The sequence below is a fragment of the Calliopsis andreniformis genome, chromosome 12, assembly GCF_051401765.1.
Source record: "Calliopsis andreniformis isolate RMS-2024a chromosome 12, iyCalAndr_principal, whole genome shotgun sequence".
Lineage (NCBI taxonomy): Eukaryota > Metazoa > Arthropoda > Insecta > Hymenoptera > Andrenidae > Calliopsis > Calliopsis andreniformis.
In genome coordinates, this window is record NC_135073.1 from 1,190,958 (window position 1) to 1,205,552 (window position 14,595).

At 32.6% G+C, this 14,595-nt stretch overlaps 1 protein-coding gene across 1 annotated transcript; it reads left to right on the forward strand.

Annotated features, from left to right (window-relative positions):
- Nucleotides 1–252: 252 nt before the first annotated feature.
- On the forward strand, nt 253–6,472 carry Rsod (Related to Sod). The gene is made up of 19 exons (XM_076388868.1): nt 253–280; nt 878–1,103; nt 1,209–1,374; nt 1,505–1,727; nt 1,818–2,097; nt 2,563–2,828; nt 2,910–3,093; nt 3,206–3,445; nt 3,527–3,617; nt 3,697–3,947; nt 4,024–4,198; nt 4,266–4,537; nt 4,964–5,075; nt 5,138–5,224; nt 5,305–5,439; nt 5,512–5,786; nt 5,917–6,041; nt 6,111–6,266; nt 6,343–6,472. Exons 1-19 carry the CDS (start codon nt 253–255, stop codon nt 6,441–6,443), a joined length of 3,393 nt encoding a protein of 1,130 aa, XP_076244983.1. The 3' UTR covers nt 6,444–6,472.
- Nucleotides 6,473–14,595: the final 8,123 nt, after the last annotated feature.

Sequence of the window (14,595 nt, forward strand, 5' to 3'; positions counted from 1 at the left end):
GCCCAGGGCCCAGATAGTCTTGCGAGCAGCTCTGCTCGTGAGCAGACGAATTATCTGAACCTACCACGAGAAAGTAACAGTATGTTTTATATTGCCTTATTGGCTTTCAACTTTCAACAACGTAAGGTAACAATTGAAAGTAACTAGTACGAGTTGGTACGGGTTACTTAGACGGTTAGAATATAAATATTTTATACACAGTTGTGATTGTGAAAAATGTCTTGAATGCTTTTACGGAAGCACAAACGAAAGATGTGGTGGCTCATTTTATTAAGTTATGGTAAGTATAGATATTTGTACGTAAAAGAAATATTTATTTTAATAAAAACTAAAAGGCAACAAAAATGCTCGAAATTTTTGTATACAGTATTTCTACGCGTTCTATAGGTAATATTATATGATATTGTTGTTTTCTATCAGTATTAGTAGAATGTAGCTTATTCATATTGTATGATCTTAAATACAAGCGGTAAGTGTAAGATGAATCATTCAAAGTTAACTAAAATACGATATAATTATATATTTGGTTTTATATACTGTTGTTATCATTTTTATAATACTAAAATTAGTAATAATAAATCTACCAATTTATATATATCGTTCGATTTTTATTTCTGCACATTTACTGTAGTATTAAATAGTTATATCATGTTAGTGTATGTGACAACATGTTAACATTTTACTAAAGTGTAAAATCGATAATATAACAATTATATAAAAATTATACAATGATACAGTTAAAATATAAAATGAATGTTAATATATTTAATTGGAATTACATTAAAATTAAGATAAAACAAATTAACATTGCAACAGTAGGATATGGTTACTTATAATTTTTTACAATGCTATATTAAAAGTACTTATTTTGTTATAGTTACTATTGGACAGTCATTACGTCTTGCAGTTTATATTTCTTCTGGGGGACTTCATGGAGAAATTCAATTTGAAAAAGGCGCAGAAGAGAATTCAGTGAGAATTCGATTTTCTTTTCAGACTACCCTTCAATATCCAGATCAACAATGGTTTTGGGCAGTCACTGAATTTCCTGTTGACTATACAATCATAGACAATAGGTGTGATAGAAAACACCTTGGAGAAAGGTATTCTCTTGTGGTTTTATCAATGATTTAGTATAATTAATTAAATTAATTATCATTAATTGAACTAATTATCATTAATTGAATTAATTAAATCAATGATTGCAGTATTATTAATTTAACGGATCTTATTGGACCCATTGATTTACCAGGAAATGAAACAGGATCAATAGATGTTTCAAACTTAAGTTTAACAGGAGAATTAGGTTTATGGGGTAAAGGTTTGATTCTTAAAGATACATATTCGGATAGAACAATTTGTGCATCCATTACGGTAATTTTTTAAACATACAAAATGAATTTGACTTACTTTTATATATTAACAAATAATTAAATGTTATTATATTATTATTAATTTACTCGTTTGACCTTGCTGAATACAGAATTTACATAAAACCTTTCAGGTACTTGAGAAAAGTAAAGAAAAATTTGCAGAAGCACGGTTTTATGGACCTATAGCTGGAACTATTTGGTTCAGATGGTTAGGTGATTATGCTGCTGATGATACTAGTGATACAATAATATATGTGGACTTATATCATGTAAATAAGCAAAAATTGCAAAGTATAGAGTACACTGAACATTATTGGAAGATTTATGTAACTGACATTTTTGATATTGGCAAAGGTTTGAGTTATTACAAAATATGTGATTTATAAATTTACTAATATAGACTATTAATATTTATAGATACTTCATTTAATGTTTCTAATTTAGATAAATCAAGTTGCAATGTTCTACAATCTGTTTTTGATCCTAATAATTCTGGCACTGAAAAAGCTATTGGTGATATAGATATACGTTTAGGTAAAATAAAAGTAGCTACAAGCTACCAAAGAAAGTCTAAAACTTTATACAGAGATTCAAAATTGTCTTTACTGCCTACTGATTTACTTGGTTCTCATCGTCAATTATATTTAGTAATCTTTCATCCAACACATGATGATTCCTTTCTAATTTGTGCCAAGATTAATCACAGGAAGCCTATAATTGCCAAGTAAGCATATAAAGTATTCTATTTTTTCATTTTTTAATATACGTATATTTATCAAAACATAGTGTAAAATTTTTCAAATAGTTGTGTTACTATAATTTATGTTTTTATTGATAATATATTTTCAATATTTTCTGTTTTTACTGGGTATCTTACTTTTTTTTTTATAAAAAATAGTGTGAAAATGTCTGCGTTGCTACTAATGTGTACTTTTTGAAAAAAAGAAGAACAACAAAAAGAAACAGAAAAAGAATACTTAATAAAATTACTTTTTCATACAATAGCATCCCTTCAGAATTACTTTGAATATAAAGAAGAATATTTTTCTTTTTCTTCTAAGCATCACTTTCATTTCTTTGTTTTTTTATATATGTATATTCATTAACAGACAATATTCTAGTTATTTATTATAAGTGGAACACTCTGTGTTTAATTTAAATTTGTCATTCACATTATTTAATTATTCAGGACTCTAATTAGTTCTAATGGTATAAAAGGTGAAATTACGTTAACTCAAGTAATACCATTTAATCCAACATGGGTTAATGTGTCTATGACACCAATTAATGACTTGGAAACAAGATTACGTTATTCTACTAAAATAAAATCATATAATATTCATGAATTACCAATAGAACCAAACCAACCTTTAAACAAAGCTGCTGAAATATGTGCAACTACTAAAAATATGTATAATCCTAGTAACATTGATGTCTTAACTGCACCACCAGCAGGTAAGTAGATAGTAAAATTAAAATTTATTTTCCTTATATTGGCTATTAATATATAAATTAAGCAATTATTATATAATTTAGGATTTGGAACTCAAGATCAATATGCTATTGGTGACCTTTCTGGAAAGCTTCAAGGTCATAAAGAAGGATCATATCATTATGATATTTTACCAGGAAGTGCTAAACTTAATGGACTTTATTGGGATACATATCTTCCACTTTCAGGAATTTATAGTGTAGTTCATCGAAGTCTTGTCGTTCATAAGTAATACTGCCTTTTGTATACCTTATTTTATCCTGCTTTTCAGTTTTCATTTATGTAACTACAAAAGTAAAATTTAACACTGGCAATCTTTATTAAAATGTAAATTTTTTAGGTATAATGAAACTGACAACACAGATAGTATTCCGTGGATATGCGGTACTATCATTCTTTATTTATCAGATAACATTGGACAGATGCCAATGTTAACTGCACAAGTAGCATATAGGTATCCTATTGTTGGTAGAATAATATTTCGTCAACCACAAAATGATCCTCAAATGGATACTGTTATCATAATTGAAAATTTGATTCACGCAGATGGCAATGCTTTAAACAATTCAGCGCAGCATAGGTACAATGTTAAGTATACTTATTAAATGTAACATTTTTAATTAGTCATACATGTATCTTACACTTTCTCATAAATATTTAGATGGATGATTCATGACAACCCAACAGGAAAAGATTACTATAATTGGACAGGCAGATGTTTGAGTACTGGGGAACCCTATAATCCTTATAAAGTACAGTAATGGATAAAATTGATTAATTCGTAATATACAATTTAATTATTTTTTAATAGCATATATATAAATTTATTAGGTAGAATGGAATTCAAATTATTCAAAATATTGTTCAACGACTGAAATAACATTGTGCCGCATAGGTGATTTAGCGAGACACGGTACAATTGATATTGCTGGTAGAAAACTATATGGGTTTTCTTTAACTCGAAAACTCTTTACAGACACATTATTATCATTATCAGGACCTAATAATATATTAGGAAAAAGTTTAGTTATATATGATGATAATGGACCACGTGCAAGAGGAGAAAGATTAGCATGCTCAATGTAATTTTTGTAAAAAGTAGAAATTTAATATTTACAAAATAATTATGTTAATATTAACACTAATACTTGTATTTAGAATTAATAGAGTGTATCGTCGCAAAGCTGTAGCGAAGGATTGGTTTGGAAATGGAGAAAACATTTCATTAAGAGGAAAATTGGAATTTATTCAACAAACTGAATATGATGTTACAAATGTAGAAGTAAATCTTGATGGTTTAAATGGAAAAATGAGTGGATATCACATACATATGGTAATATAAATGTAATAAGGATTAATATTTTATATATATATAGTACAATGATATACATATATTTTAGACTCCAGTAGAACAGGATTTGGAGTTTCCATGTGAAAATACATCTTTATATGGACGTTGGAATCCATTGAACGTCAATGTAAGTAATACAATACTTCCTAGTGAAGGAACAACTGATCAATATGAAATGGGCGATCTTAGTGGAAAATTTGGTACCCTCGAAAACAGAAAAAAATATACATCAACTTTTAATGATACAATGCTGCCTCTATTTGGATTAAGGAGTATATTGGGTAGGAGTATAATAATTCACAAAAAAGAGAAGAACTTAAGGTCATTATATTTTTCAGTTTTCATAACTACACATGTTCTACTAATTGCACCAATATACAAATATAAAAGTGTTACAGAAAATGCGGAACGTTTTCATAGGATCGTTAACAAACATTAAAGTAATAGAAAATCATATACACATACATTGAATAATGCTGATTACTTTTATTTTCTAAAATACTGACTAAAGACGCTAATTAATAGTTATCGATCTATGATTTAATACTCTCAGCTGGCTCCAGTCCTTTAATATTAAGGGGATAATCATCTGTTGCTCAGCTGATGCTATATATTTACTATATTAAATATTCATTTCTTTTTTCAATTAAACTTTTTTTGACAAATGTGATTAGTAGAATATGCTAATAGTTTCATTCAGCATATTATAAATATATATGTTTGTCTTATAATACTGATTTCTCTTAGATGGACATGTTCAACTATAGAGAGAGGGTATTCTCCGTCTGAAGCTAGTGAATTGCGAGCAATTGCTTCCTTTCATCATCCACAAGGTTTTGCATATGGATACATAAGAATGGTACTATAAATTGAATGGTAATTCAGATAACAAATATAATTTAATTTAGTTAATAATTACAGATTCAGTTAATACATCGAGATGGTAGTCAGAGTGAAACAGTAATTGAAGTAAAGCTGCGACACCCTGGCAAACACGATCGTAATATTGTAAATAAATAATATATATTTATAATATTTAATATTACTTTTTATGTAATCTCTAAATTATATAGAATACTTTCTCCTAGACCAAAAACCACAATTGGGCAATATATGTAAATCCAGTTGGCGTGGACGCTACTGTGCAAGTAGAAAATACCAGATGCGTAGCTGGTGGATATGTGTGGAATCCCTATTTTACCCAATTGGCTGATCCTTTAAATGTAATTTTGATTGATTTTATATGTGATACACTATACTATATTTTAATTTATTAAAATATTTTTGTTACATAGGATGACTTATACAAACAAGAATGTGGACCTGATTTGCCATTAAGATGTTATGTAGGAGATGTATCAAGCCGACTAGGTCCTATTAATATTGGATTAGAAAGACAAATTTTTACAGATTCAAACTTTCCTTTAGGAGGTTCAGTATCCGCAATGGGACGATCTATTATTATTTTTGACAAAAATTTTGGCAATAACAGATTTGCATGTGCTAATATTGAACCAGATAACGATATCGTAAAGTATGCAAATATTAGAAAACCACCACGTTTTGTAGTGTACGTATATTTAGAACATTATAATTACCATAGTTTATTATTACCATAGTTTAGTACAAAGAAAAATAATTACATTTTCATAAAATTACTTGTCTTTTTGTTAGATATACATTACATTTTTTTATTCCAGAGCACAATTTTTAGAAGATGTGAGAAAAGTTATGGGTATTCCTGAATGGATGTTGTCTATAGACAATAGGAAAACTAAAATTTTACATAATGGTGCATGTATTCAATTTCTATTACATTTTAAAGGTAAAAATGTTTGTAAATTATTCAAATTTACTCGCTAATTAAACATTTATTTTATTGTTTAATATTTAGGTCCAATTGCTAATAAATTAGAACAAGATTTTAACAAACTCATGTCCACTGGACGATTAGATGCACCTAGCTTATACATTCCGGGGTATGTTTCTGTGAAACAGAAAACAACTTTAGGTTACCGTCAATGTGGAAGCCGAGATCCAAATGACAAAAGTAATAATATCTGTTTTGTAAAAAAAAGTATACATTTTTCATTTTTAAAAATAACAAACGATCTTTATATTTTTAGATTTTAATCATCTGCTTCAAAATACATCTCCATCGTTATTACCACAGCTTATTTCAATAGTTGTTACGTTTATTATTAGCAACATAATATATTACACATAAATTACAAGGTATATTTATATATATATTTTATAATAGATAAATTTTATATATATTTTATAATATATAAATTTTATACGTCCCACCCTATACAACATCGAATATTGGAGATATATCTCCTGAATCTTTCCTACAATGAAAATATTGCAGAAAATATTCTGCAGATGTAACTGCAGTTTGATCATTTTACAGTACTGCCTCGATACGAGTAAACTTTTCAGCTCTTAATACAAGCGCGTCACTATCCCCACCACTTTGACTGTAGTTTGCCGATACAGACAATAAATTTCGCTCAAAACGGTCGCGGCAGCACCTTTGTAATAAGAGACAAATTAGGATGTTTTTCTCTCACTCTACGACACCTGTGGTCCTCGTCTTTGCGATTTAAATGGCCGAAATACGTTTCTCTTTCATTTTTCTCACTCATCCAATTTATTTACTCACCTCTATCGATTTATATGTAATAGCATAATAATTATTTTATGTTCCTATACAAATATTTACTACTATAAATATAAATGAATTATTCTAATTTTTAAGAGTAATTCTGAGATGGGCATTGAAAAAGAAATTTAATGCTACTTGGAATATTTATCACAGTATTGATTTAATGAAGAAATAGTGCGGGAAAAATGTATACTGTTTCGAAAGTAGGATTCAATGGGATATAAATTAAATATTTACTTTTTCTATTTTCAGTATTTATTCAAATTCGGTATGTTTTTCATAAATTTAACCAAACTATGTATTGAAGTACTAATTAACTAAAAATTTAAAAATTTATTGTTCATATTGACTAATTCACAAATGCAGATCTTTTATCCTCTATAGATTTTAATAGTAATAATAACATTTGAAAATTCTCAATTATTCATTTTGTGATCTACGTAATATGTACCTATCTATACCACTGCTTCTTATTAACAGTTACATAGTTTATCCACAGATCTAAAGAAGATACATGGAGTCCTAGTTGATCCTAAATGTTTAGCACTACATAACTATGTAATATACATGTGTCCCAGAACATGAAAAAATAAATATTAACTCTATTTAACTTACGACAATTTATACAAATTCAAATGGAATTAGCCTTGCCATCATAAGCCGTTCGATATATCGATCGCACATTTCAGCTTGCATCAATAAAAGTATAAAACATCATACCGCGTATGCCCGGCTTCCGACGTTGCCATTTTCTGAGGAAAACCGATTTTGTCGCCGGGTGTATGTACATACACAAGGAAATTGCTACTGTACTGAGACTAGTACATCAAAACGAATCGATTGCAGTATAGTAACTTAAATTACTTATAATTATATTACGCAATTTCGATTCACGTACAACACGGCACATCATACATCGTTAGATACCACACCCGTCATTTTGTTGAGAATATGTCAAAAACATTAAGTAGTTGAGTTCGGTTTGAACTCCGGTTACTACAACAAATTTCCAAAATATTAATCTACAAAAAATTTCCAAAAAAATTAATCTCTCCAAAAAAGGATCGAAAAGATATTAAGGGCTTAGGGTAGTCACGTGACTTTACGAGATTTCTTGGTCGGTATCTGCCGTTACAGTTTTCTTTACAGAAATAATATTATCCACAGACATGTGGCTGCCTAATGAATGCGAGATGGAGCCACACTATGATTCCCCCTCCACTATACACACTACTATAGGAGCCGTATGTACGTGAATTCGGCCCTTCGGATTACTTCGGATAGCTTCGGAAAGACGAGAGAGAAGGCAAATGTCAAATCTTACTCTCGCGTTTCTAAAACGCTATTGTGGTTTGGCCCAAGTCGCCCGCAAGCGACATTGAGCGGCACGAGTCATTCGTAAAATATTTCGAGTGGAAACTCTGGTTTATCTGCAAAACTAAATCAGTTTAATAAAAATTACTTTTCGAGTTTATGTAACTTGAATGTAAAAGATGATATATGTCGAGTATATTAAATAAGACAACGTCTGTATGGTTCTAATTACTCTTTTTATAATATTGCCTTTTCGTGACTACACGACTTTATCATACAGATCACAGCATTCTGATCTTGTCTTGTTCCCTTGCCTCCATTGAACTTCACACTCGATAACATTAAAAACAATAACATCTAGTTCTTATATATGGTGTCCTGATTGAATAACATCAAGCGCCGACATATACTTACAAGTTTTACACTTTCTACGTTCTTGATACCAGCCTTTAAAAAACAATTAAAACAAGTTCATGATGATTTCATATTAATTTACTTACAAACAATAACAGTAAACGAATTTTAGTTATCTCTTTGTATATGTGGCGAATTATTTCCTATTCGTTTTTCCTTCCGGTTTGGTCTGGGTTAGGTCAGGGTTAGCTCTGGGTATATACAAAATAAGAGGAGACGTTGCTAAAAATACATTAATTTAATATATTTATAATCATCAGAATCACGGTTGCCGCTGCGACCCCGACCGTGGCTTCTCCCATACTTTCATTTACGGACTTTCTTTTTAAAATCCCAGAACTGTAATATGAAAAATAGACACATGTTATTCACGAAATTTACTTCGTTCTTGAACAAAAAATGAATAGATAAATTACTTAGCGCTTTAGCATAAGATCGCCTATGATCTACGTACGTTTTGTCGTCATGCCTCCTCTAAAGCTAGCGCCGACGCCGACGCCGACGCCGACGCCGACGCCGACGCCCACACCAACGCCGACTCCGACGCCGACGCCGGAGTCGGTGCAAACTTTAGAGGAGGCATGACGACAAAAGATACGTAGATCATAGGCGATCTTATGCTAAAGCGCTCAGTAATTTATCTATTCATTTTTTGTTCAAGAACGAAGTAAATTTCGTGAATAACATGTGTCTATTTTTCATATTATAATTTTGGGACTTTAAAAAGAAAATCCGCAAGTGGAGGTATGGGAGAAGCTGCAGTCGGGGTCGCGGCAGCAACTGCGAACCTGGCCTGGGGGGAAGAGGCGGGAACGGGGGGGAAAATTTAATTATAAATTATTATAATTAAAAAGTAAACATATTAAATTAATGTATTTTTAGCAACGTCTCCTTTTATTTTGTATGTATCCAGACCTAACCCAGACCTAACCCAGATCTAAGAACATATAAATATTATAAACAATTTATATTCTTTATTTTTAGTTTATTATTGCATGTAGAATCGCTCTTTCTCGATTGTATCAGCTTGTACATAAACTTGTTTTAATTTAATTTTTCATACAAAATACACAGAGAATGTCATCGTTTGATCTTTAAACTCATCCCTCAAAATTTCATAAAAATTTTTGGAGATCTGACCGAAGAAACTCCATTCGAGTCGAAACGTGAAAATATCTATATCAAAAAGATTGCGCGTGCCTCGTTGCGCTTGCCGGTGACTTGGACCTAAGCGTTTCAAGCTTCTTTCCGAATCTTTCCGAAGCCGTCCGAAGCGGTCCGAACCGCCGAGCTCACTTTCTGTTCGAACCTTACAATGTCACTCGGAATGAGTTTTCATGGGACTTCTTGTGGGACATGAACGAAACACGCAGCTCGTATAGTTGCATGTGTAGTGGTACGTCAAATTCTCGAAACTCGCGTGCCAACCCAGGGCAGCACGGGCCTCCTGATTAGGCGCCGCCTGGTCTGTTCAAGCGGAACTAAACTTGTCACTTTTTTACTCTGTTTTATCTCTAACCTCGCAAAAAGCACTGCAAAATCGCGCTGTCGCTTTACGTCCTTATATTAGAAGGTTTTGAGATGGAAAAGGACTCATTCGATAGAGGAAGGTTCAATCTAGCCCGCTCTGGTCATGATTTCGCTCAGAACAATCCCTAAATTAGCTAAAAATGCTTAGATTTCATGACTGTGAATTTGTCGATTTTTGCTTTACTTTGAACACTCATATTACTGAACATCAGCAGAAGCTGATTAAATAATGACCAGAGCGGGCTAGATTGAACCTTCCTCTATCGAATGAGTCCTTTTCCATCTCAAAACCTTCCAATATAAGGACGTAAAGCGACAGCGCGTAAACCTCTGTTTTTGCCTAATTTTGTCGGTAATGTCACCGCCCTGACATATCTGATCCTAGGCCCTTAAGCCCCCCCACGCAAAAGATATTAAATAACCTCCCAAAAAGCATCCAAAAGATATTAATAAACATTTCAGAAATACCTTAAAAAAATATAATTAAAAGGCATCCAAAAAAATGTTTGTTACCATTTGATTAGAAAAAAGTACTAAAACCGAAAGTAGTTGTCCAATTTATAAGGGTGCTTTAAATCTCGGTAATTACGAAACCGCCAGAAAACATTAATCTATCTGACAATGATCACTTATTGGACATTGCAAAACAGAATAAAGTTTTCATTTGTAGAACAATATAGGTACTAGTGAAACACAAATCTTTTTTTTCTTTTTTTTATTTATTACTGCATATTCACAATTTGCCCTTTAAAGACAATAATTAAATGTGTTGTAGAGAAGACACAAACCTTAGCAAAAGTTTAAAACATTTACAAGTTTTAAAACAAAATCATCAATGTACTTGATTTCTTTGCTTCCTTATCTTTAAAAAACTGCAAGGTGCATATTAAAAGGAATTATTCGATGTGTACCTCGTCTTTCTGCTGTCGAAAGAGAAAGACTTAGCCAAGATATAATTAGAAAAAGGGATGGATGGCACAATAGGGATGAAGTGACGATATGTGTTGCGCTACGCATACATGCAATATCTGTGTATAAAACGTCTGAAATAATAGTTGAGATATTACTAGAATGTAAATAATATTATATTAAACAATAGAGAGTACCATGCTATTACTTGTGTTGTAGCACCAGTGCACGTTCCAAAATTGAACTTTTCCTGTGGCAGGAGCGGCTTTTAGTGCGCATCATCAGAAGTATAACACGAAATTAGGGGCCTAGGATCAGATATGTCAGGACGGTGACATTACCGACAAAATTAGGCAAAAACAGAGGTTTACGCGCTGACGCTTTATGTCCTTATATTAAAAGATTTTGAGATGGAAAAGGACTCATTCGATAGAGGAAGGTTCAATCTAGACCGCGCTGGTCATTATTTAATCAGATTCTGCTGATGTTCAGTAATATGAGTGTTCAAAGTAAAGCAAAAATCGACAAATTCGCAGCCATGAAATCTAAGCATTTTTAGCTAATTTAGAGATTGTTCTGAGCGAAATCATGACCAGCGCGGGCTAGATTGAACCTTCCTCTATCGAATGAGCCCTTTTCCAGCTCAAAACCTTCCAATATAAGGACGCAAAGCGTCAGCGCCATTTGGCAGTGCTTTTTGCCAGATTAGAGATAAAACAGAGTAAAAAACTGACAAGTTTAGTTCCGCTTGAACACACCAAGCAGCGCCTAATCAGGAGGCCCGTGCTGCCCTGAGTTGGCACGCGAGTTTCGAGAATTTGACGCACTACTGCACATGCAACTATACGAGCTGCGTGTTTCGTTCATGTCCCACAACAAGTCCCATGAAAAGTCATTCCGAGTGATATTGTAAGGTTCGAACAGAAAGTGAGCTCGGCGGTTCGGACTGCTTCGGACGGCTTCGGAAAGATTTGGAAAGAAGCTTGAAACGCTTAGGTCCAAGTCACCGGCAAGCGCAACAAGGCACACGCAGCCTTTTTGATATTATAGATATTTTCACGTTTCGACTCGGAAGGAGATTCTTCGATGAGATCTTCAAAAATTTTTATGAAATTTTGAGGGATGAGTTTAAAGATCAAACGATGACATTCTCTGTGTATTTTGTATGAAAACTTAAATTAAAACAAGTTTATGTACAAGATGATACAATCGAGAAAGAGCGATTCTACATGCAATAATAAACTAAAAATAAAGAATATAAATTGTTTATAATATTTATATGTTCTTAGGTCTGGGTTAGGTTTAGGTATATACAAAATAAAAGGAGACATTGCTAAAAATACATTAATTTAATATATTTACTTTTTAATTATAATAATTTATAATTAAATTTTCCCCCCCGTTCCCGCCTCTTCCCCCCAGACCAGGACCGCGGTTGCTGCCACGACCGCGACTGCGGCTTCTCCCATACTTCCACTTGCGGATTTTCGTTTTAAAGTCCCAAAATTATAATATGAAAAATAGACACATGTTATTCACGAAATTTATTTCGTTCTTGAACAAAAAATGAATAGATAAATTACTGAGCGCTTTAGCATAAGATCGCCTATGATCTACGTATCTTTTGTCGTCATGCCTCCTCTAAAGCTTGCACCGACTCCGGCGTCGGCGTCGGAGTCGGCGTTGGTGTGGGCGACGACGTCGGCGTCGGCGTCGGCGCTAGCTTTAGAGAAGGCATGACGACAAAACGTACGTAAATCATAGGCGATCTTATGCTAAAGCGCTAAGTAATTTATCTATTCATTTTTTGTTCAAGAACGAAGTAAATTTCGTGAATAACATGTGTCTATTTTTCATATTGTAATTTCGGGACTTTAAAAAGAAAATCTGCAAGCGGAAGTATGGGAGAAGCCGCAGTCGGGGTCGCGGCAGCAACTGCGATCCTGGCCTGGGGGAAGAGGCGGGAACGGAGGGGAAAATTTAATTATAAATTATTATAATTAAAAAGTAAACATATTAAATTAATGTATTTTTAGCAATGACTCCTTTTATTTTGTTTATATCCAGACCTAACCCAGACCTAACCCAGACCTAAGAACATATAAATATTATAAACAATTTATATTCTTTATTTTTAGTTTATTATTGCATGTAGAATCGCTCTTTCTCGATTGTATCAGCTTGTACATAAACTAGTTTTAATTTAATTTTTCATACAAAATACACAGAGAATGTCATCGTTTGATCTTTAAACTCATCCCTCAAAATTTCATAAAAATTTTTGGAGATCTGACCGAAGAAACTCCATTCGAGTCGAAACGTGAAAATATCTATATCAAAAAGATTGCGCGTGCCTCGTTGCGCTTGCCGGTGACTTGGACCTAAGCGTTTCAAGCTTCTTTCCGAATCTTTCCGAAGCCGTCCGAAGCGGTCCGAACCGCCGAGCTCACTTTCTGTTCGAACCTTACAATGTCACTCGGAATGAGTTTTCATGGGACTTCTTGTGGGACATGAACGAAACACGCAGCTCGTATAGTTGCATGTGTAGTGGTACGTCAAATTCTCGAAACTCGCGTGCCAACTCAGGGCAGCACGGGCCTCCTGATTAGGCGCCGCCTGGTCTGTTCAAGCGGAACTAAACTTGTCACTTTTTTACTCTGTTTTATCTCTAACCTCGCAAAAAGCACTGCAAAATCGCGCTGTCGCTTTACGTCCTTATATTGGAAGGTTTTGAGATGGAAAAGGACTCATTCGATAGAGGAAGGTTCAATCTAGCCCGCTCTGGTCATGATTTCGCTCAGAACAATCCCTAAATTAGCTAAAAATGCTTAGATTTCATGACTGTGAATTTGTCGATTTTTGCTTTACTTTGAACACTCATATTACTGAACATCAGCAGAAGCTGATTAAATAATGACCAGAGCGGGCTAGATTGAACCTTCCTCTATATATATATATATATATATATATATACTAATGCGTGAAATCGTAAAACTTATATATATAGAATAACTAATTCATTAAATTCATGCTATTCATTCATTCATTCATTCATACTTTTTAAGCATTTAAGGGTTAAATTTAGAAGCAAAGAAACGAAATTGATATGTTTATTATTTTTTATTTAAAAATAAATATATTGTTATAACGGCCCATTCCCTCCCTTAATTAGAATTACTTAAAATAAAAATTGAAAACAAAAAAAAGTAAAAGATAGCACGAAATTCGAACCCGGCACCTGTAGATTATGAGCGTCTGTCTGTCAACTCAATGCAGCGTCAACTTTCGGCAATTTTCACATGGCCAATTTTAAAATGTACATATTTTTGAAAGTTTGTCCATCAAGAGGAAGGACCAAACTATATTCTCCTCGTTTTCCAGATTTTTAAAATTGCGCTCCATCTTAAAAACCTGCATTTGTTTAAAATAATTGCAAAAAAAATAGTTAAAAAACAATTTCTTTTTGGAAACTCCAATGTTTTCTCTATAAGCATCGTAAAGCTCATCTCCATCTGCTTACTAGTTCAATAGCTATAATTTA